Consider the following 25,424-nt stretch of genomic DNA (forward strand, 5'->3'; position numbering starts at 1 on the left):
ATAAACAGTGCTGCGATGAACATTGGGGTACACGTGTCTCTTTCAATTCTAGTTTCCTCCGTGTGTATGCCCAGCAGTGGGATTACTGGGTAGTATGGCAGTTCTATTCCCAGTTTTTTAAGGAATCTCCACATCGTTCTCCATAGTGGCTATACTAGTTTGCATTCCCACCAACAGTGTAAGAGGGTTCCCTTTTCTCCACACCCTCTCCAGCATTTACTGCTTGTAGACTTTTGGATAGCAGCCATTCTGACTGGGGTGAAATGGTACCTCATTGTGGTTTTGATTTGCATTTCTGATAATGAGTGATGTTGAGCATCTTTTCATGTGTTTGTTAGCCATCTGTATGTCTTCTTTGGAGAAATGTCTGCTTAGTTCTTTGGCCCATTTTTTGATTGGGCTGTTTACTTTTCTGGAATTGAGCTGCAGGAATTGCTTGTATATTTCTGAGATTAATTTTTTGTCAGTTGCTTCATTGGCTATTATTTTCTCCCATTCTGAAGGCTGTCTTTTCACCTTGCTTATAGTTTCCTTTGGTGTGCAGAAGCTTTTAATTTTAATTAGGTCCTATTTATTTTTGCTTTTATTTCCAATATTCTGGGAGGTGTGTCATAGAGGATCCTGCTGTGATTTATGTCTGAGAGTGTTTTGCCTATGTTCTCCTCTAGGAGTTTTATAGTTTCTGGTCTTATGTTTAGAGCTTTAATCCATTTTGAGTTTATTTTTGTGTATGGCGTTAGAAAGTGTTCTCATTTCATTCTTTTGCAAGTGCTTGACCAGTTTTCCTAGCACCACTTGTTAAGGAGATTGACTTTTCTCCATTGTATATTCTTGCCTCCTTTGTCAAAGATAAGGTGTCCATAGGTGCGTGGATTTGTCTCTGGGCTTTCTATTTTGTTCCACTGATCTAGATTTCTGTCTTTGTGCCAGTATCATACTGTCTTGATGACTGTGGCTTTGTAGTAGAGCCAGAAGTCAGGCAGGTTGATTCCTCCAGTTCTATTCTTCCTTCTCAAGATTGCTTTGGCTATTTGAGGTTTTTTGTATTTCCATACAAATTGTGAAATTATTTGTTCTAGCTCTGTGAAAAATACCGTTGGTAGCTTGATAGGGATTGCACTGAATCTATAGATTGCTTTGGGTAGTATACTCATTTTTATTATATTGATTCTTCTGATCCATGAACATGGTATATTTCTCCAATTATTAGTATCCTCTTTGATTTCTTTCACCAGTGTTTTATAGTTTTCTATATATAGGTACTTTGTTTCTTTAAGTAGATATATTCCCAAGTATTTTATTCTTTTTGTTGCAATGGTGAATGGAATTGTCCTTAATTTCTCTATTTTCTCATTATTAGTGTACAGGAATGCAAGGGATTTCTGGGTGTTGATTTTATATCCTGCAACTTTACTATATTCATTGATTAGCTCTAGTAATTTTCTGGTGGAGTCTTTAGGGTATTCTACGTAGAGGATCATGTCATCTGCAAACAGTGAGAGTTTTACTTCTTCTTTTCAAATCTGGATTCCTTTTATCTCTTTTTCTGCTCTGATTGCTGTGGCCAAACTTCCATAAGTATGTTGAATAGTAGTGGTGAGAGTGGGCACCCCTGTCTTGTTCCTGACTTTAGGGGAAATGCTTTCAATTTTTCACCATTGAGGATAATGTTTGCTGTGGGTTTCTCATATATAGCTTTTATTATGTTGAGGTATGTTCCTTCTATTCCTGCTTTCTGGAGGGTTTTTTTTTTTTTTTTTACCATAAATGGATATTGAATTTTGTCAAGGGCTTTCTCTGCATCTATTGAGATAATCATATGGTTTTTATCTTTCAATTTGTTAATGCGGTGTATTACATTGATTGATTTACGGATACTGAAGAATCCTTGCATCCCTGGGATAAAGCCTACTTGGTCATGATGTAATATCTTTTTAATGTGTTGTTGGATTCTGATTGCTAGAATTTTGTTAAGGATTTTTGCATCTATGTTCATCAGTGATATTGGCCTGTAGTTTTCTTTTTTTTGTGGCATCTTTGTCAGATTTTGGTATGAGGGTGATGGTGGCCTCATGGAGTGAGTTTGGAAGTTTATCTTCCTCTGCAATTTTCTGGAAGTTAGAGTAGGATAGGTGTTAGCTCTTCTCTAAATTTCTGGTAGAATTCAGCTGTGAAGCCGTCTGGACCTGGGCTTTTGTTTGCTGGACGATTTCTGACTACAATTTCAATTTCTGTGCTTGTGATGGGTCGAAGATTTTCTATTTCTTCCTGGTTCAGTTTTGGAAAGTTATACTTTTCTAAGAATTTGTCCATTTCTTCCACATTGTCCATTTTATTGGCATACAACTGCTGATAGTAGTCTCTTATGATCCTTTGTATTTCTGTGTCATCTGTTGTGATCTCTCCATTTTCATTTCTAATTTTATTGATTCAGCTTTTCTCCCTTTGTTTTTTGATGAGTCTGGCTAATGGTTTGCCAATTTTACTTATCTTCTCAAAGAACCAGCTTTTGGCTTTGTTGATTTTTGCTATGGTCTCTTTTGTTTCTTTTGCATTTATTTCTGCCCTAATTTTCGGAGAAGGCGATGGCACCCCACTCCAGTACTCTTGCCTGGAGAATCCCAGGGATGAGGGGAGTCTGGTGGGCTGCAGTCTATGGGGTTGCACAGAGTTGGACACAACTGAAGCTACTCAGCAGCAGCAGCAGCAGCTGCCCTAATTTTTAAGATTTCTTTCCTTCTACTAACCCTGGGGTCCTTCATTTCTTCCTTTTCTAGTTGCTTTAGGTGTAGTTAGGTTATTTATTTTTTTCTTGTTTCTTGAGGTAAGCCTGCATTGCTATGAATCTTGCTCTTAGTACTGCTTTTACAGTGTCCCACAGGTTGTGGGTTGTTGTGTTTTCATTTTCATTCATTTCTATGCAGATTTTGATTTCTTCTGTGATTTGTTGGTTATCCAGCAGTGTGTTGTTCAGCCTCCATATGTTGGAATTTTTAATAGTTTTTCTCCTGTAATTGACATCTAATCTTATTGCACTGTGGTCAGAAAAGATGCTTGGAATGATTTTAATTTTTTTGAATTTACCAAGGCTGTATTTATAGCCCAGGATGTGATCTATTCTGGAGAAGGTTCTGTGTGTGCTGGAGAAAAAGGTGAAATTCATTGTTTTGGGGTGAAATGTCCTATAGATATGAATTAGGTCTAACTGGTCTATTGTATCATTTAAAGTTTGTGTTTCTTTAATTTTCTGTTTAGCTGATCTATCCATAGGTGTGAGTGCGGTATTAACGTCTCTCACTATTATTGTGTTATTGTTAATTTCCCCTTTCATAATTGTTAGCATTTGTCTTAAATATTGTGGTGCTCCTATGTTGGCTGCATATATATTTATAGTTGTTATATCTTATTGAATTGATCCTTTGATCATTATGTAGTGTCCTCCTTTGTCTCTTTTCACAGGCTTTGTTTTAAAGTCTATTTTATCTGAGTATTGCTACTCTGCTTTCTTTTGGTCTCTGTTTGCATGGAATATCTTTTTCCAGCCCTTCACTTTCAGTCAGTATGTGTCCCTTGTTTTGAGGTGGGTCTCTTGTAGACAATATATACATGGGTCTTGTTTTTGTATCCATTCAGCCAGTCTTTGTCTTTTGGTTGGGGCATTCAATACATTTACATTTAAGGTAATTATTGATGAGTTCGATCCCGGTGCCATTTACTTTGTTGTTTTGGGTTCGACTTTATACACCCTTTCTGTGTTTCCTGTCTAGAGAAGATCCTTTAGCATTTGTTGGAGAGCTGTTTTGGTGGTGCTGAATTCTCTCAGCTTTTGCTTGTCTGTAAAGCTTTTGATTTCTCCTTCATATTTGAGTGAGATCCTTGCTGGGTACAGTAATCTGGGCTGTAGGTTATTTTCATCACTTTAAGTATGTTCTGCCATTCCCTCCTGGCCTGAAGAGATTTTCTGTTGAAAGATCAGCTGTTATCCTTATGGGAATCCCCTTGTGTGTTATTTGTTGTTTTCCCTTGCTGCTTTTAATATTTGTTCTTTGTGTTTGATCTTTGTTAATTTGATTAATATGTGTCTTGGGGTGAATCGCCTTGGGTTTATCCTGTTTGAGACTCTCTGGGTTTCTTGGACTTGGGTGGCTATTTCCTTCCCTATTGTAGGGAAGTTTTCAACTATTATCTCCTCAAGTGTTGTCTCATGGTCTTTCTTTTGTCTTCTTCTTCTGGCACTCCTATGATTCGAATGTTGGGGTGTTTGACATATTGTCCCAGAGGTCTCTGAGATTGTCCTCATTTGTTTTAATTCGTTTTTCTTTTTTCCTCTCTGTTTCATTTATTTCTACCATTCTATCTTCTACCTCACTTATCCTATCTTCTGCCTCCATTATTCTGTTGGTTCCCTCCAGAGTGTTTTTGATCTCATTTATTGCATTATTCATTATTGATTGACTCTTTTTTATTTCTTTTAGGTCCTTGTTAAACCTTTCTTGCATCTTCTGAATCCTTGTCTCCAGGCTATTTATCTGTAACTCCATTTTGTTTTCAAGATTTTGGATCATTTTCACTATCATTATTTGGAGTTCTTTATCAGGTAGTTTCCCTATCTCTTTTCTCTTTTGTTTGGTTTGGTGGGCATTTATCCTGTTCCTTTACCTGCTGGGTATTTCTCTGCTTCTTCATCTTGTTTATATTGCTGTGTTTGGGGTGGCCTTTCCGTATTCTGGCAGTTTGTGGAATTCTCTTTATTGTGGAGTTTCCTCGCTGTGGGCGGGGTTGGACAGGTGGCTTGTCAAGGTTTCCTGGTTAGAGAAGCTTGTGTTGGTGTTCTGGTGGGTGGAGCTGGATTTCTTCTCTCTGGAGCGCAATGAAGTTTCCAGTACTGAGTTATGAAATGTCAGTGGATTTTGAGTGACTTTGGAAAGCCTGTAAATTGAAGCTCAGGGCTATGTTCCTGCGTTGCTGGAGTATTTGTGTGGTATGTCTTGCTCTGGAGCTTGTTGGCCCTTCGGTGGAGCTTGGTTTCAATGTAGGTATGGAGGCTTTTTGATGAGCTCTTGTGGATTAATGTTCCCTGGAGTCAGGAGTTCTCTGGTGTTCTCAGGATTTGGACTTAGGCTTCTGCCTCTGGTTTTCAGTATTATTCTTACAGTAGCCTCAAGACTTCTCCAACTGTCACTTCCAAGGCGGTTCCTTCTGTTTTAGTTTCTTCTGTTTGCTGGTCTCTTCAGTGTCTAAAGGGGGTGGTGGTGGACACTTTTTAGGCTCACTTGTTCAGTCATGCTGTGGGGAGGGAGGAACACTGCAAACAAATAACACTGGCGTCTGTGGGGAGTGCTCCCAGTGTCTCGGCTACACTGGGTTTGCCCCTGCTCACAGCATGTGTGTTTTCCTGTCTACACTGCTTAGGTTCTAGGTTTCTCTGCCGGGAACTGTCTGAGGCTGGTCCTGGGTTGTATGCATTTCCCAGGCCTAAGTCGCTTAGGTTCAGGCACTCGGGTACTCCACAAGGGCGCAGACTTGGTTGGGCCTGCGTTTTGTCCCCTTCCCAGGTCCAAGCAGCTCAGGTGACCAGGTGTTTGGTGAGTGCAGTCACTGTGACTTATCGCCTCCCCCATCTCTGCCGCTCGGTTTTCTGGGTGTATAGCTGGCGCACCTTCTCAGGCAGATGTCGACTGTCCAGAATCCAAGAAATCTTGGTTAGCAACGAAGCCTGCTTGCAGTTTGGTAGATGATGCCTCTCTGAGGCACGACTAACCCCTTCCGGCTCTGGCTGCCCTTGCCTGCCTGTCTCCAGTGGCGGATGGGTCTGTCTGCAGCCAGCTAACTCTAATCAGTCCTTGGTTTGGTGAGCGGGCCTGGCAGTGTTTTAGGTTAGGGCTTTTCACAGGGTAGCTATCCAGAAGTCTGGTCTGGTATCTCAAGTTAGTTCCTTCAGATTGCCCTTGGGGCATTCAGGCCAGGTCCTTCCTCTAAGCAATGCAGCCCGCACCTCTCTGCCCAGCCCCCGCTTGCTAGTGGAGGATGCAGGCATCTGCACTGCTTCTCTGCTGGGAGTTACTGTTGGGCACTTAATCTGTGGGTTTTTAAATTATTTATTTATTTTTTCTCCCCAGTTATGTTGCCCTCTGAGGTTCCAAGGCTCGCCACAGACTTGCCAGTGAGAGTGTTTCCTGGTGTTTGGAAACCTCTCTTTTTTAAGACTCCCTTCCCGGGATGGATCTCTGTCCCTACCTTTTTTGTCTCTCTATCTTTTATACTTTTTCCTACCTCCTTTCGAAGACAATGGGCTGCTTTTCTGCTGCCATTCAGAAGTTGTTTGTGGAATTTACTCAGCATTCAAATGTTCTTTTGATGAATTTGTGCGGGAGAAAGTGGTCTCCCTGTCCTATTCCTCTGCCATCTTAGGACCGCCCCCCCAAAATTGTATAGCACACTTTAGAAAATGTTTACAAAAAAGGTAGTATTGGGACAGATAAAGAACTGTTAAATGAGAACTCAATTTTCTTAAGAACTTGCAGATATTACAGAATATTAAAACTAGATGAAATCTTAAATAAAAAGTCATATTACAGAATGTACATTAGTAAGAAATATCTAAAATATTATATACAAATACTATCTTCTCACAGGATGAATCTGAAAATTGCCACTGAGAAGGGTGAATGAATTAAGAGTGCAGGTACTAGAGTCAGACTGCCTGATATTTGAGTTCCTCTCCTTAATAGTTATGTCCTTTTCCACAAATTATTAGCCTCTCTATGCCCTGTATCCCCATCTTATAAAAGGAGGGTAAAAACAGAACCTATCTCAGATGTGTTGTAAAAATTAAAATTACATAGGTAATTAAAAAAATAGTATTTAAAAAATTAAACTTACATAGGTAAGGCACTCAGTGTGGTTAGTATGCAGTAAAGTACTCCATAAAATATTTAGCAATATTATTTTTATTATAATTCATTTACAGGAAATAAAACACCTGTGTGAGGCTTAGAGAAGCTTAAAATGGTTCTGAAATGATTATTTACAGGTTTAAAAATATATCGGTCATTACCAAGAACCTAGCACAGTGCCTGGCACATAGTAGATACCTGACATTTGCTGTCTGGATGAACTAGTCTACAAACTTATTCTCTATACATTCATTCTCTGTATTAAGAGACAAACAAGTCAAAACTTTTAATGGATAGACTGAGACATTAGTACAAGTGAGACTATCTTCATTCTGAATCAGAATTGGGGAATTTTCAATAAAATAGGTTAAATTTTATGAACTTCTTGAAGGGATAGTGTGTTCTGAAATGGTGTCCCTAGGGACACAAATCTCTTACCTGATTATAATGTTGTGTCTCCTTGAAAACGCCAAAGTCAAACATCTGAAGATATGCATAGATCAACAGTGTATGTAAAAGAATTTTTTTTGAGTTGCAGAGAGAAACATTCTTTCTGCTCTTTATAGTACGAAATAAGAAGAATCTATCTTGTAGCACTGTTTCATACTGTAGGATTACATAATAAAGCTTAGTATTTAAAAATTTTTATTCACCATTTAAATCGTTTTAAAGTGTATAGTTCAGGAGCACTTTGCACATTCACAATGTTGTGCAACCACCACCACTATCTAGTTCTAGAACATTTTTATAATCCCAAAAGGAAACACTGTACCCATTAAGCAGTCACTCCTATGTCTGGTCCTCCAACTCCCGGCAACCACTAATCTGTTTTGTCTATCCATCTGCTGCTTCTGGAGAATTTACCTAATGGAAACACAGAGTATTTTATCTCTGGCTACTTTCACTTAACATAGTGTTTTCAAGTTTCATCTATGATGTACCATATATCTATATTCATTTTTGTTTACAGGTGAATAGTATTTCATTGTGTGGATATCTGTGCTTAGTCACTCAGTCGTGTCCAACTCTTTGTGACCCCATGGACTGTAGCCTGCCAGGCTCCTCTGTCCATGGGGATTCTCCAGACAAGAATATTGGAGTGGGTTGCCATACTCTCCTCCATGGGATCTTCCCAACCCAGGGGATCGAACCCAAGTCTCTTGCGTTACAGGTGGATTCTTTACCATCTGTGTCACCAGGGAAGCCCATGTATGGATATACATTTATTTGTCCATTCATTTACTGATGGACATCTGGGTTGCCTCCATCTTTTAGCTATTGTGAATAGTGCTGCTAGGAACATTCCTTTGTAAGTTTTCATTTGAATGAACACCTATTTTTAATTCTCTTGGGTCTATACCAAGGATTGGAAATGCTGGGTTAAATGTTTAACATTTTGAGGAACTGCCAAACTCTATTCCATGATGGCTACACCACTTTACATTCCTACCAGCAAAGTATGAGGGTTTCAGTTTCTTCACATTCTTGCCAACACTTGCTTTTTCCTTTGTGTTTACAGTTATCTTAGTGCTCAGTGGTAGTTTATTTTGATTTTCATTTCCCTAATAACATTTAGCATCTTTTCATGTGCTTGTCAGCAATTTATATATCTTCTCAGGAGAATCATCTATTCATGTATTTCGCATATATTTTTTTCTAAATTGGGTTGTTTATCTCTTTATAATTGAATTAGAAGAGTTTCTTGTATATCTTGGATGACACTCTTATCAGATATATAATTTGCACATACATTTTCCCATTCAGTGGAATATCTTTTCACTCCCTTAACAGGGTCCTCTGGTATTCAAAAGTTATAAATTCTGATGAAGCCCAATTTATTTATTTTTAATAGATGTGTTTTTTTGTGTCATAATTAAGAAACCATTACCAAATCCAAGACCCTAAAGCTTTGTCCCTGTTTTCTTCTTCTAAGAGTTTTCTAGTTTTAGCTGGATATTATTGAGGATTTTGCATCTATATTTGTAAGAAATACTGGTGTGCAGTTTTCTTTTTTGTGAAGTCTTTGTCTGGTTTTGGTTATCAGGATAATGATGGCCTCACAGAATGAGTCATAAAGTGTTTCCTCCTATTCTACTTTCTGTAAGCATTTGAGAGACAGGTGTTAATTCTTCCTTAAATGTTTGGCAGAATTTACCAGTGAAGAATCTTGTCCTGAGTTTTCTTAGTTGAGAAATTTTTGATTATTGATTCAGTTTCTTTATTTTTTATAGGTCTATTCAGATTTTCTATTTTTTTTCTTGAGTTTTGGCAGTTTTGTGTTTCTAAGAATTTGTCCATGACACCTAGGTTATCTGATTTGTTGGCATATAACTATTCATAGTATTCTCTTATAATCCTTTTTATTTCTGTAAGGTTAGTAGTAATGTTCCCACTTTTTCTGATTTTTACCACTTGTAGTATTCTCCCTTTGTCTAGCTAAAGGTTTGCTAATTTTGTTATATCTTTTCAAAGAACCTCTTTTGATGTCACTGATTCTATTATTTTCCATTCCCTATTTTGTTAATCTTTGTTCTAATCTTTCTTATTTCCTTACTTCTGTTAGTTTTGGGTTTCTTCTTTTTAAGCTTTGTAAGGTATCAATTTAGGTTATTTGAGTTCTTCTTTTTAATGTTAGTGTTCACAGCTATAAATTTCCCTCTGAGCACTGCTTTTACTTCATCCTATAAATTCTGGATGCTATGTTTTCATCTTCACTCATCTCAAAGTGAAATCTAATTTCCTTTGTGATTTCCTTTTTTACTTATTGGCTGTTTAACGAGAGTGTGTTGTTTACTTTCCATGTACCTGTAGCTTTTCCTTCTGTTAAAGGCTTTTAGTTCATTACACTGTGATTAAAGAAGATACTTTGTGTGATTAAAAAACTAACTTTGAGGACTAATAGATGGTTTATTTTAATGTGTTCCAGGTGCATTTGAGAAGAATGTACATTTGGCTGATGTTGGGAGTGTATAGATGTTTTATATAGGTCTGTTAGGTACAGCTGGTTTAAAATGTTAAAATCCTCTACTTCTTTATTGACCTAGTTATTCTATTTAGCATGTTCTTTAAAAGCATAGTATCACCGGCATACAATTCTAAATCCAAGAAGACACAGGTTTTGAATATGATTGCACAAGATTTCACTAAGGTACCTATATCACCAACATACACAGATCCAGACTCCAGTAGACATCACTTTAGTACAATGATAGGAATGATTCCTGGGATATATTTGGCTATATCTTCTACCCAAATTGCAGAGCTGTCATTTGGCTGGTGTCTTTATTTGTAACTCGGTAATTGTATACTTTGAGTTAATGAAGACAGTTGTACTGAAACATTTTCTGATTGCAGTTTGTCCCCTCAGAATTCCTAATTTCTCTGTTACTTTGAGAGTGTATGTTACTACTCTTTCTTAAACTTGATTTAGCTACATCTTCTGTTTCTTTTAAAGATCTTATCTGTATTGTTTAGCTTTTAGTCCAAGAGGTTTGACTTTGAAAGCCAATCAGAATTGTCCCTCTGGTTGGCAAATTAAGCTGATAAATACTAAAGTTAGCTCCCTAGCCACTGCTGCAATGATATTATCAACCTCAAGTATCTCAGACCTAAAAAAATAGGCATGTATTTCTTGCTTACGGGTCTGGGGACGCTCTATTTCATAATGCCAGATGGGTCCATCTCTGCTTAATGTATTTCTCACTTTGGGGCCAGTAGCTATCCAGGACATGTTTATCTTAGAGTAGAAGACAGAGGACAGCAGGTCAAGACAAACTAGGTAAAACGTTTAAAGTGTCCGCTTGAGTCACATCTGCTAACATTACACTGGCTTCAACAAATCTCATGGCTAAGGTCAACAGAGCAAGCAAAGTCTCTGTCCACAGGAGTATGGACGGGAGAGTATTTACTGAACAGTAACACCATCAACCACAGGCTAGCAAAGTAAGACAATTAGGAGCAACATAATAAATTTTAAATTAAATTGATTTAAATTACAGGACTGATTTTGAAGTAAAGTCCTTTCTCCTATTTAGAGTAATAATGATTTTTTTTAAAATAAAATGATAATAATAGAAGGCAGTAGACTTTTAAAAAATTCTTATCACTTGACAAAATAAAAAAGCGGCAACCCTCTGCTACTCCCCCAAATTTTAGGACAATTTTACAATTCTACAAAAATCCCAAAGTCGCCTATAAGAAATAAAAAAATCACAGACCTCTGAATGTCATCCGAGGTCTCTGGGGGGTATTCACTATTCACAGGATATTCCTTGGCCTGCAAAGACACTCATTTTCCCCCTCAAAGATTTGATTATTCCAAAAGCTGTGATTAGGAAACTCCATGTGTTAGAGAACTAAAGTGTCATTATTTCTTTCTAGTGATTTAAGTTTTATATTAAAAAATGGTCCCACTAACTCTTCAGTCTCTATACAAACTCGGTTTTTTAACACTTGGGACTCTACTATCTTAATGTCATGTAAATCTTTTATGTCTCTAACATGAAAATCTTAACAGGCAGTACATAAAAAATAATGGCTTATGACTATAACTTTAAAAAGAGCTACTGAGAAGATTAAAATTGAAAAAGAAGTTAGTGGCTTTACTTCCAATGTGAAAGGTCACATACTTAGTAGTTTTATATTTGTACAACTATTTATAAATACTAGCAATTTTGTCATAGCTTTATCAAACATTAAAACTATGCAAAATAGCAGAGCAGTGGTTTTTGGTGTGTGTGTGTGTGTGTGTGTGGGGGGGGGTTCAGTTTGCTCACAGCACTGTTAAAGCAAACGAGGCAACTGGCATTCCTCTAATGACTGCTTTACTTCTGATTCCTTAGCTTATCTCTACCTCCTACACTTGGTCTTCATCTTGTTCTTTACTTGTGATATTCTCCAGCTTTAGGTACTAGTAAAATGTTATAGCTACCTCATCTGTTCAATCTAGGCGGGGTTGAGGGGTGGGGGTGGTAAGGTGGAAGAATATAATATTGAAATGTACTATATTGAGTATCTACAGAAAAGCTTTAGAAAGACTTTTGACTTTGTCGAAACACTAATTTCTCCCTGAGTCTTGCTTTAGCAAATGAGATTCTCAGTTCATTATTAAACATTAACTTACCAGATAGAATCTGTGAAATAACTTCACAGAATGGCAAATGCCTTTTATTATCCTACTGATTCTGTTCAATGTTTGACCTGATATATACTTAGATTTCATAAACGCGCAAACCTAAAATAAGACGGAGAGAGGCACCCAAGAGCTAGTTAGGGAATTTTTCATTAACTGAGATGAGAATTCAACTTACTGGTTTTGAAACTCCTGTTGGTGCCATACTTACACTTTAAATAAAGTATGCTTCTTTTATAACATTTTGTGGAATATATGTAGAAATTTACATTTTCTAATGTAATTCTCATTAACATAAGATGAAAATTCAAAACTTTTATTGTAACGTAAGCAACATACCTGCATGTATGATCATCACTCACACTTGCAATTTCTTGGCCTTCTCTGGGATCAAATACCAAACCATTAATGAAATCTGAATGGCCCTCTAAAACCTGACATCAGGGGAAAAGTTAGTAAGAACACAATAATCTACAATATTCCGACCTAATATTTTTACTTCACTGCATGCTTCTCTTTTCTATAAATATTTCCTAAGTAATCTGCAATTTTTACAGCATGACTTATACACCCATTTTTTTGGAAGGTTTATTTTGGAAAGAAGCTGATCATTCAACACACTGTTATTAGCTTGATCTTTCTTTTCTAGTATGCATTTCTTGCAAAAACACACTTTGTTTTTATTTTTTTAACTGTACCTGTCCTCAAATCACCTCATTTCTCACTTATTACATAAAGCTTATACAAAAGTTAAAGCCAGGAGAACTTCCTAGGAGCCCTGAAATAAAAGTCCCCTTTTGATTTTCTATCTCATACCTGCTGCTCTGTACACTGGCTGCTACCTAATAAACATACAGCAGGGACTTCACCTTCTACTGTTTTTATTTATTTGTTCAATGTGACTGCCAGCACTTTAGACAGCTAGAATTATAAGTCCATTATAACAAGAACCCAGAAACCCTCTTTTGGCCACAGAAGGAGCAAACGGGAAGTTGTAAGTTAGAGGACTATGCATGCAGGTTAAGGTCCAATTAGTCTAAATCTTTAAAACTGAAATCCTGAACAGGCCTGTCAGATAGCAGATATTTAAATAATTTAATGGATATTGTTTTTGCTTCCTACTTACCTTCTAGACACTTGAATTTGATCTCAGTTCTAAGATTAATACAGTAATTCTATTTGGTACTACTTACTATTTGGAAATGAGGGAGGAAAAAAAAGGCTTTCATTCAAACATTCTGGTGTAAGTTTAACAAGTCCAGGTCCTTCTTCAGACCTTATGTCACAGTTTTTATAAGCCACATCACATTAACTATTTAATGTCTTTTTTAACTGGCAATAATAGTTAGTAACTATTGACTCTTGATGGGTCAAAATTCTATGTGTCACTGTACACTCAGATGTTCATTGATATGGCTTTAAATAAACTAATATATACAGTGCATTTATTATGGTAAAATTGTATATAGCCCATTGTATATAACTTAGAGCATAACTTTTACTGTTTTCTAAATGATTAGGTTTATAGTTTACCTTTGTTTTATAATATTATTCATAGGTTTTATTTACTAGAAAATCAGGAAGGCAATACTATTCTTATAAAAAAACATGACTCAATTTCAATCCAAACTGAGAGGTATTTAATGAATTTCTCCTCACTTTATTGAGAAATGTAACACTATGTAAGTTTAAGGTGTATAACATGATGATTAGTACACAATGATACACATATACATTGTGAAATGATTACCATAACAGGGTTAGTTAAATGACTACCATGATAGGGTTAGTTAATACTTCTATCACCTCACAAAACTATCGTTTTTGTTTTGTGGTGAGAATACTTAAAATCTAGTCTTTTAGCAACTAGCAAGATATAATACAGTATTGTTAACTATAATCATCATGACATACAGGAGGCCCCCCCCCCCCCCCCCCCCCGCTGAACTTACTCCTCTTAAAACTGGAGGTCGGTACCCTTCCATCATCGTCTCCCCATTTCCTACACCCTCCAAGCCATTGACAACCACCATTCTATTTTCTGTTTCTATGAGTTCAGCTTTAATAAGAGCTCCTCACATAAGTGCAATCATATAGTATTTGTCTTTCTCTATCTGACTTATCTTACAGGGTTATTTATCATACCAACAGAAGACTCACATACAGGGCTTACTATGTAAAAAGCACTGTTCTAAGTGTTTTACATGAATTAGCTCAGCCAATGCTCATAATCCCATGAAGCAGATGCTATGATCATCCCATTTTACAGGTAAGGAAAGAGAACAAGAGATTGGGAATTTGACCAAACTCATACTGTAACTAAGGTGGCACAGCTGGGCTTCAAACCAGATGTTCTGGCTCCTGTGTCTGTGCCTTTAATCACTTTGTAGTCCTGCCTTGCACTGCGTTGTACTGAGCTTGTTCCCTTCAAGTTCACCTCTATGTGTGTTCATGTCTATTATACCAAGTTTCTAATTCCCTCTCATTTCTGTGCTTACCTACTGTTTTAATTTAATAAGTGATATTAGATTTATAATTCGCAGTCCTTACTATGATCCTAGTTCCTTACTATAGCCTAAAATAGAGTAAATGAGACTCTAAACTACATATTTCAAAGACAACCATAAAGTCATTTTAAATTGGGATAAATTCAATAAAAAAGCAAAAATAATAAGTGTTTTGAAATAGATTTACAAATTAAACCTGTCAACATACCTTGTATTCATTTTTATCTTGAAGATCTGAAGTAAATAATCTAATTTTCATATCAGCAGCAGAAGTACAAAATCTGGAAGTAAGAAAACAAAAATAAGGCCATTTTTAGTCTAGGTAAGTGAAAGTTCTTCCCATCTTTACCCACCAAAGCCATCTTCATAACTCATACTCATGCTGTTGTTTGGGCAGAAGGGGAATGCTATTGCTCCGTTGTAAAATCTGTTATACAACTATGGGTGAAAGTAGGGGACACAAATTTTTATTGGAAAACATACAAATATTAGTATATTGGATTTGTCTCTTTAATTATAAAACCATACAATTTTATTATAAATCACCACATGAATTTAACACTTAACTTTTCTTAAAGGCTTAAAATGATGGGTTTAAAAAAGTATCTTCTTTTAGCCAGGTCAATATAAGGTATAAAAATATAGTTATACATCTATCTTAGCCTTTGCCTCCTTCAGTTATCTATAAACTTTCTTACTTTAAGATACATTAAATTCACTAAATTAGATGAAATATAATAATCTTTTTATACCTATAAATGCTGGTGTATTTATTACTAAAAGTTGGAGTATTATCATACTGACCCTATTATTTAAGGTTCTTGTTTAGATGTACATCAATGTATACTACAAAACAAACTAGTAATAACTATTTTTTAACTAGTTTGCCTTTAATCCTAAAATTCTTAGATTCTTAGCATGTCAGATTATGGCTGAGGAAGAAAGAACTTATATATCTGTATGTACGCATATGCGCTCAGTCTCTCAGTCGTGTCCGACTCTTTGCGACCCCATGGATTATAGCCTGCCAGGCAGCTCTGTTTATGGGATTTTTCAGGCAAGAACACTGGCTGCTGCTGCTAAGTCACTTCAGTTGTGTCCGATTCTATGCGACCCCATAGATGGCAGCCCACCAGGCTCCTCCGTCCCTGGGATTCTCCAGGCAAGAATACTGGAGTGGGTTGCCATTTCCTTCTCCAATGCATGCATGCATGCTAAGTCGCTTCAGTCATGTCCAACTCTATGTGACCCTATGGACAGCAGCCCACCAGGCTCCTCTGTCCACAGGATTCTCTAGGCAAGAATACTGGAGTGAGTTGCCATTTCCACCAGAGCAGTTGCCATTTCCTCCTCCAGGAGATCTTCCCCCTAGGTATCAAACCCATGTCTCCTGCATTGGAAGGTGGATTCTTTACCACTGAGCCAGGTGGGAACCCTTTGTATGCCTGAATTAAAAAATAGAGCTTATTTCCAATTGTCTTTAAGTAAATGAGTATCATATAGATCTAAACTTCTCAAGTTTTGACTGCATTAAAGCTAATATTTTTTTCTCACCTAAAACATTTAGTTTATTTAATTTAAATAAAGCTTAATTTAAAACAAGTCTCCTAATCTAGAGATCCAGATATGTTGATAAGTCTCTGGTACCATGCCTTTTCAATGATTTAATTAAGAGTCATTGGAAGAAATAGGTTAATTAGGCAAAACTAATTTCTGATAACAGAAATTGATCAATAGTTGCTTAGACAGAGGATGGGGTACAGGGATTAACCACAAGGAGCACAAAAAATCTTTTGGGGGTCACAGAAATGCTATGTATTACTAGCATCTAGGTTATAAAAGTACATGCATTTGTCAACACTGATTAAACTGTTCCGTTAAGAGTTGAGTTCACTGTATATAAATTATCCCTTAATTAAAAAAAATTAGGTTAGCTCAGTAAGAGCTAAATTATGATTGTTAAATACTGTTTACTAAACGAAGACATACATTTTAGAATTGACATTTATGGAAATAAGGTTAGTGTTTTGTAACAGACCTTAAATAACCTGACATATCATTGCCTTTGTGAAGAAGGCCTCAGCAAGTATGTTAATTTTTTTTCTCAAAAAGTAGTCATTCTTTTCAAACGTTTTCAACAAAACTGAAGCCCAAAGATTAGAAGTACAGTTGGTGGCTCAGATGGTAAAGCATCTGCCTATAATGCAGGAGTGAAAGTGAAAGTGAAGTCACTCAGTCGTGTCTGACTCTTTGCGACCTTGTGGATTGTAGCCTACCAGGCTTCTCTATCCATGGGATTCTCCAGGCAAGAATACTGGAGTGGGTTACCATTTCCTTCTTCAGGGGATCTTCCTGACCCAGGGATCGAACCCAGGTCTCCCTCATTGTAGGCAGTCGCTTTAACCTCTGAGCCATCAGGGAAACCTGGGTTCAATCCCTGGGTTGGGAAGATCTTCTGGAGAAGGAAATGGCAACCCACTCCAGGATTCTTGCCTGGAAAATCCCATGAATGGAGGAGCCTGGTAAGTTACAGTCCATGGGGTCGCAAAGAGTTGGACATGACTGAGAGACTTCACTTTCCTTTCCTCACTTTATGTATGGGGCAGTAAGGCTGATTAACGACTCAACCACATTTAGTTATTTTAACAAAGTTGCACTTTCAATAAGTGGTAAATTCAGTGAAGAATTTATGATTCATAGGAATCTCACATAAACAGCTTTGTAGTCAGGCTCAAACACATGCTTCAAGGCATCTCTGCTATATTTGCATATAAGTCACAAATTTAAACAATAAGCCTAAATTATGAAATAATAGCAAATATTAAAATACCTAGTACCTGAAGTTGGGGAAATGGAGGAAAAATGTCCCCATGATCAGAGGCTTCAGATCACTTAACACAAAGGATATTAATAAACGCTGCATTTAATAATTTTCAACTTACTTGATTACTGGAGGCAATGAATCAAGTCTAGTCTCTGGGCTCCAAGCTATGCCATCAACTCTGACTCCATGGTGGAATGTTCGTAGTGTTTTATACTGAATTCCTTCAACGTCTGCTTCTTCCTCCTAAGCATACACAGTACATGTTTAAATAAGTCATGAGAACAAACAATATAAAACTGAGTATTTTATTATAAGGAAGAATTTATCAGGGGGCCATGAATATTCTTTTGGGAAGTTCAAAAAGCAGATCAGATATTAGGCTATAATCCATAGGGTTGCAAAGAGTGAGACACGGCTTCACTTTCACTTTCTTTCAACCAGTTTACTGAACGACAACAAAAATATTCAAAGTTGTCTGTTACAAAATAACTCTCTAAGATAATTAAAAACAATATACTTGTTATACTTTATCTCAAGAGACATTTTCTTCCTAATAGTAAATATATTTCACATCAAACACAACGAAAATACAATGCTCTAAGAATCAGAATGTTCTAGTAAATGAAGTAACATGCATGGATTATCAAATAACAGTATCAAAAATATATACTGAACGCAGTTTTGATTATGTATAAGATACCTTGTACCTTATGATGCCTCAAAGTAATTATAAAGAGTATCAGTGATTTACATGGAAATAGTTGGACATAACTCAGCAACTCACACTTTCACTTTCATACATGTGTGGGATTGAACAAACTGTTGTTCACCTATACCATTACTATGAGCAGTGGATGTGCAAATTAGTGATCAGTCTTTTAGATATTTGATTCTGGGTAAGATGTTTAATAAAGTCAGCTTATCTATTTAATTCAGTACTACTAAAATGATTTCAGTTTATTCTCATAGGAAGACAAGAATGAATTTTGAAAAGTCAAGTCATCTTTGTCTGGCAATATGGACAATAACCTGAAAAGCTTTCTGACTACAAAAATAATGCAAAAATCCAAATCCAGAGAAGCAACTTAGCACAGAAGCACAAAGCTATCTTAAGGACATCTGCCCATATCCAATAATTAGTAATGTTTGTTGGTAGGAGACAGAAGACAAAACTTAGTGCCTACACAAAGAAGGATGCAGATCAGGGACCTTTGAATAGATCCAGGACCTTTAAAGTGTAAGTAGGGAAAACAAAAACCCCAAATCAAAAGTGCCATGCAAAATATATACCCTGGCTCAAGGTCAAGAAAAAGAAAAAAGTAACTTGTGAGAAATCTCAACCACTGGCTGGCCTTAACATAAGTTTGGGGCTTGAATTCACATTAACTATGTGCCCCAGAAAATGAAAACTTATTTCAAAATGTCCATATGTTGTTAGTGGCCCTAAGCACTTGACGACTAAAGGCAAATTCATTTTGGATTAACTTCCTCTACCCAGGTCTCAAAATTCTCACAGATATAGTTCAATCAGATATGATCTTACATGCATGCACTGCTACATATGAAAACAAAATACCACAAACACAAACAGAAGAATCAACCTGGAGACATTAAAAAAATCAGATTAAAAAAATGTATTTTTGAGGATGTAGACAAAAGAATCAAAAAATTTGACTAAGCAACATGAGATTACCCAAAATGACCAGACAGGTATTAAAGAACTAAATGAAAAAGTATAGATGAAAATACTATCATAAGAAAAAAATAAACAAGGCTCAGAGAAGCTGGAAGACAGATTTGAAAAACTTATTCAGAATGTAGTTAAGACAAAAAGCCTGGCTTGGAGAATTTTGAGCATTACTTTACTAGCATGTGAGATGAGTGCAACTGTGCGGTAGTTTGAGCATTCTTTGGCATTGCCTTTCTTTGGGATTGGAATGAAAACTGACCTTTTCTAGTCCCGTGGCCATTGCTGAGTTTTCCAAATTTGCTGGCATATTGAATGCAGCACTTTCACAGCATCATCTTTCAGAATTGAAATAGCTCCACTGGAATTCCATTACCTCCACTAGCTTTGTTTGTAGTGATGCTTTCTAAGGCCCACTTGACTTGGTTTTAGAAAAGGCAGAGGAACCAGAGATCAAATTGCCAACATCTGCTGGATCATCGAAAAAGCAAGAGAGTTCCAGAAAAACATCTACTTCTGCTTTACTGACTATGCTAAAGCCTCTGACTGTGTGGATCACAATAAACTGTGGAAAATTCTGAAAGAGATGGGAATACAGACCACCTGACCTGCCTCTTGAGAAACCTATATGCAGGTCAGGAAGCAACAGAACTGGACATGGAACAACAGACTGGTTCCAAATAGGAAAAGGAGTACGTCAAGGCTGTGTATTGTCACCCTGCTTATTTAACTTCTATGCAGAGTACCTCATGAGAAACGCTGGGCTGGAAGAAGCACAAGCTGGAATCAAGATTGCCGGGAGAAATATCAATAGCCTCAGATATGCAGATGACACCACCCTTATGGCAGAAAGTGAAGAGGAACTAAAAAGCCTCTTGATGAGAGTGAAATAGAGTGAAAAAGTTGGCTTAAAGCTCAACATTCAGAAAACGAAGATCATGGCATCTGGTCCCATCACTTCATGGCAAATAGATGGGGAAACAGTGTCAGACTTTATTTTTTGGGCTCCAAAATCACTGCAGATGGTGACTGTAGCCATGAAATTAAAAGACGTTTACTCCTTGGAAGGAAAGTTATGACCAACCTAGATAGCATATTCAAAAGCAGAGACATTACTTTGCCAACAAAGTTCCGTCTAGTCAAGTCTATGGTTTTTCCAGTGGTCATGTATGGATGTGAGAGTTGGACTGTGAAGAAAGCTGAGCGCCGAAGAATTGATGCTTTTGAACTGTGGTGTTGGAGAAGACTCTTGAGAGTCCCTTGGACTGCAAGGAGATCCAACCAGTCCATCCTAAAGGAGACCAGCCCTGGGTGTTCTTTGGAAGGACTGATGTTGATGCTGAAACTCCAATACTTTGGCCACCTGATGCAAAGAGCCGACTCATTTGAAAAGATCCTGATGCTGGGAAAGATTGAGGACAGGAGAAGGGGACGACAGAGGATGAGATGGCTGGATGGCATCACTGACTCGATGGACGTGAGTCTGAGTGAACTCCGGGAGTTGGTGATGGACAGGGAGGCCTGGCGTGCTGCGATTCATGGGGTCACAAAGAGTCGGACATGACTGAGTGACTGAACTGAACTGAACTGAAGACAAAAAGAGATGTTAAGAGGGATTCAGTGAGCAGTTCCACCATATAGCTAATTTGGGTTGTAGGAGAAAGCGGTCAAGGGAATGGGGGAAGAGGCAAGATTTGAAGAGATAACAGCAAAGGATTCTTCATACTTGATTACAAGCACCAATCTGTATATTCAGAAAGAACAATAAATCCCAGGCAGCTTAAAAAGAAATCTGCAGCTAGACACTATACAGTAAAACTCCAGAACACACAAACTCTCACATATGTGTGTGCATATATGTGAGAAGAGGGGAATGAGGGAGAAGGAGCAAGAGTGAGATAAGAGTCTTAGCAATAGCAATCAGAAAGAAAAGATAGGTATCCTATAAAAGAGTAATAATTAGAACAACCATCAGCTTCATAGCAGAAACACATGCAGGAAGTCAGTGAAATATCTTCAAAATGATACGAAAAACTGTTGAACTATAGCCACAACAAACTAGTGTGTCAAGAATGAAGCTGTTTTAAAGGTATTTTCATAAAAACCAAAACCAACGATTGGCATCAATAAAGCAGGGGCTGGCAAACTATGACCAAAGAGCCAGATCTGGCCTATGGTCTGCTTTGGTATGGCTCACAAGCTGAGAATCATTTTTATATTTTTAAGGAGTTGTTAAAAAACAAATAATAACTTGCAACAGACACCTTAAATGGCTGGTAAAGCTTAAAATATTTACTATTCCACAGAAGAAGTTTAAGCTTTTTCTTATAATAAAGAATATCTTTCAGGGAAAAAAATGACCCCAGAAAGCAGACCTGAGATGTAAGGAACAGTGAATGAAAAATCAAAGGCAAACATGTGGGTTAAACAAATACTAGACACATAAAACAATGCTGAATTTGTGGGTTGCAATGAAAAGAAAAATGATAGAGAACTAAAATATAATAATAATATAAGTCTGCCGTGGGTGATAACAGTTCAAGTGTCAAAGGTTCTTGCTCTATTCATGAAGTAAAGATATGAATTTTAGCTTTGTCTAATTAAGAATACGTATTAAATACCTTTGGTAACCATTAAAAGAGAAATAACATGTAAACTTCCAAACTATCAAGGAGGAAAAAGATGAAAGGAGAAGGTAACAAAACACATGGAATATGCATACTACACTTTCAATAGCAAAATACTTCCTAATGAGGAATAGATTAATTGTGGTATTTTCATATTATAAAATATCATACTACAATGAAGATATATGAACTTTGACAAGGGAGAATCTAATAGTTAATTTGGTGGTGGTGGTGCTCAGTTGTGTCTGACTCTTCACAACCCTATGGACTGTAGCCCACCAAGATCCTCTGTCCATGGAATTTTTCAGGCAAGAATATAAGTGGGTTGCCATTTCCTACTCCAGGGGATCTTCCCGTCCCAAGGATCAAGCCCATGTCTCTTGTGTCTCCTGCACTGGCAAGTGGATTCTTTACCACTGGGCCACTTGGGAAGCCCTTTAATAACAAAGAGAAAAATACAGAATGATTTCACTGATACAAAGTTTAAAACATGAAAAACAATATATTGATTTGCAACACCAAGACATGGAAACTGAAGAAAAACGAAATTTCACACATGGTTACGTCCTGGGGCTGAGAAGAAAAGGGGGTAAGGAAAGAAAACCCAGGGGGCTTCAAAAGAGTTGCTGTTCCCTTTCTGAAGCTAGGTAGTAAGTATACAGGGATCTACTATTATTATTCTTTATACTTTTTATCAGTAATATATATTTTAAAACGCACTGTATAAGCTTAAAATATTGTCATTTAAAAAATAAATCATCTTCTTGTTATTTAAATCAAAACCCTACACGGATCTAGAGACTAAAGCAAAAATTTTCATGACAAAGTTGCCCAAGGGATCTTCTGTGTTAAGTGACTACAGTTATCCTTTATAAAAGTTTTTTAGATTATAAAATAGGATCTGGAGGAAAATTCAGGTGAAACTTGATATTTAATTGAATATATATGTCTACATAGATAGAAGTTATGTGAAGGATTGTTCTAAGAATTCCATTCATCCTGAATCTAAATCCAAAGATTTACAATGTGTACTTTAATTGAATCCTAGTGGATGTGTTGATTTTTCCAGGATAGCCTTTGGAATCCTAGCACAATCATTTCACAAACATTACACATACCTTTCTCTACATAATTCAGAAACCCCTTGAAAATAACTTTACATTTCAGGTGAACTTAACAGAAAAAACATAAAAAGGGAAACAAATGTATTTATCAAGGAAAAAAAACCAGTCAAATTTTATTACTTCATAATTTGTCTGTATAATAACTGTATAATGAACAGTTAGATATGCTGAGGCAGCAATCACTAAGGAACTTAAAAATAAGTTAGGAGCCTAATCACAGCTGACTTTATAGACTGGGTTATAACTATTTTTCCACATTGACAAACTAATCTTTAAAAATGAACTTTTTACCATCAAAACACACTATTTTTGCTAATGTTAACAACAGTATTGACAATTAGGTCCTATAGTTTGTTATTAAAGTAAATACGGAGTTATTGGGTGGTCATGGGGATAAAGACATCCCAGTGACTATATAGTCTGCATTTTATGTATCACCAGTGAAATCTTTTTTCCTGGCAGCAACGTCTACCACTGAGCCAACTAAAAGGCCAGGGTGTGTGCATGTGGTATAGGCAGAGATGAATGCTATTTTGGGTTTAGCTTGAGGTGTAGGCAGTATTGTATGGGCAGGAAATTAAGATACTTTGGAAAACTTGCTATAATGCACATCATTATACAAGTCTCCAGCATATTTGAGGTTGGGGCAAAGCCAGGTTGATGAAAGGGCTATTCTAAGGGTTTGAAATTGGCTGTTCTTCCCACCACACCCATTTAAGGCCAAATACAGAATTTTAGTTGGATGAGACTGTAAAGTTTACCTAGTCTACTTCTTTCATCTAATGCTTAAATCTCTATTAGAACATTTGAAAAAAAGTTTACATAACCCTTCCCTGAACATTTCCAAGTGAGAGAGAACTAGCTACTTTTGTGGCGAATTTATTCAGTTTGGGGGTAGTTTTAACTATTACAACAGTTCTCTTTAACATTAAACCAAAATCTGTTTCCATGTAAATTCTATTCATTGCTCCAAATTCTGCTCTCTGGAACCATCACTGAGGTAGTTTAACTCAGTGACAACACATGTCTGGTCATTAACTGATCTCCACTAGGTGAACACACTCAAAGAGGCAGTTTCAGCCTTAGTCCTAAAGCACCGTAAGTAACAACTCCACTCAAACAGAACTGATGACATAAAAGTTACCATTCTGAGTCTAATCCCTCTTTCACATGATGGTTTTAAACTTTTTAATGCCACTTTGAAATCTGTCTTCAAATACATTATCTCCTTTGAATCATAATACACTGCTAAGAACTGAAGTAAACACTAGATATTACTGTCAATTTACAGCACAGGATATAGAGCTGTGGTGCCAAATCTGGTGGCCATTAGCCCCATGGGGCTATTTAGCACTGGAAAAACGTGGCTGGTCCAAGATGCACACTTTATAAAGTGCAAAATCCACACCAGATTTCACAGACTTAGTATAAAAGGAATATGTAAGGATCTCATTAATAATTTTTATGTTCGTTACACACATAAAATATATTGGATATGCTGGGTAAAAATACATTATTAAAATTCATTTCACCTGCTTTTTACTTTTCATAATGTGGTTACTACGACATTGAAATTTATATTTGTGGCTTACATTCTATTTCTATTGGACAGCACTGAATTAAGTTCCTTTGGCAGCTTAATCCAATTTTGGATTGGATCTATTAAAACAATATTCGGATTCTGAGCAGAGTTTCTGGCATATAACAGGTGCTCAATAAAAATTTGCTAAATTAAGTCTGTCACCCAAAGCATTAGGTAGCCTTTTCAACTTCATGTTCTATATAAATTCAATGTGCTTGTCCTAGTCTTCTCATCCAAGTCCCAGCAGAGGTTGCAATTCATTATTTTTTTTTTAAATTTTTATTAGAGTCTAGCTGATTTACAACAGATTTACAACGTTGTATTAGTTTCAGGTGTATGCAATTTATTACTGACCACCCTTTAAACAGAATTAGAAACCTTCATGCTCCCTCTCCTCTTTACTTTTTTAGTGTTATCTTATTGCATTGCATTACATTTAAACATCTCCTTGAGGGCAGGGTCCTTGCTTTTTTAAAATATGTATTGTTAGTTCCCAGCACCTGATCTGCAATTAATGAGTATTTGACAAATATATGACACCAACCAATAGTACTGTCACTTGGCTCAAATTTCCAACATAGTCAAAACAATATCATGAAATTCTGAAAAATGCTTTGTTGAAATTCAAATTTACTGTACCAGCAGTGTTTTCCTAATAGTCTTAGAGTGAGGATTGCCTTTCTGACAGAAATGTGAACTCTTTCAATTCAGTTTTTCCTAGTTTTTTCCTCAAGATAAGAAACTGAGTGCTAGAGAACTTGAAAGTTCTAACATGAGAGACTAAGAACAATGTTCAACAGTGCTTAATTAAATAAGAAAATAATTTCAGAAGCAGCAATCTGAATCCCTGCTGGCAAATTACTGGAACTCATTCTCTAGAACTGTTTGAACTATGGCTTCAACCTCTCTGAACAGCAGCACAGGAGGAAAAGAACAGGGACTTAAAAATCTGGTATAGAGTTTGTTTTTTCAGTTATTAGTCAGATAAATCCTTGCATTCCTTTAAAGTAGAATGGAAACTCCATGAGGACAGAGACAGTTGTTTA

General features: G+C 36.7%; 1 protein-coding gene across 2 annotated transcripts in view; it reads right to left on the reverse strand.

The window, feature by feature from the left end:
• The window catches only part of NUP37 (nucleoporin 37), a 48,923-nt gene that overhangs the window by 19,543 nt on the left and 3,956 nt on the right, over positions 1 to 25,424 (reverse strand). For both annotated transcript variants that reach the window (XM_004006672.5, XM_060413133.1), the window contains exons 3-5: positions 17,477 to 17,601; positions 14,743 to 14,815; positions 12,367 to 12,461 (exon numbers count right to left, since the gene is read on the reverse strand). In XM_004006672.5, coding sequence (XP_004006721.1) covers positions 12,367 to 12,461; positions 14,743 to 14,815; positions 17,477 to 17,601 — 293 coding nt within the window. The remainder of the gene's footprint in view (positions 1 to 12,366; positions 12,462 to 14,742; positions 14,816 to 17,476; positions 17,602 to 25,424) is intronic.

This window comes from Ovis aries, chromosome 3 (assembly GCF_016772045.2).
Source record: "Ovis aries strain OAR_USU_Benz2616 breed Rambouillet chromosome 3, ARS-UI_Ramb_v3.0, whole genome shotgun sequence".
NCBI lineage: Eukaryota > Metazoa > Chordata > Mammalia > Artiodactyla > Bovidae > Ovis > Ovis aries.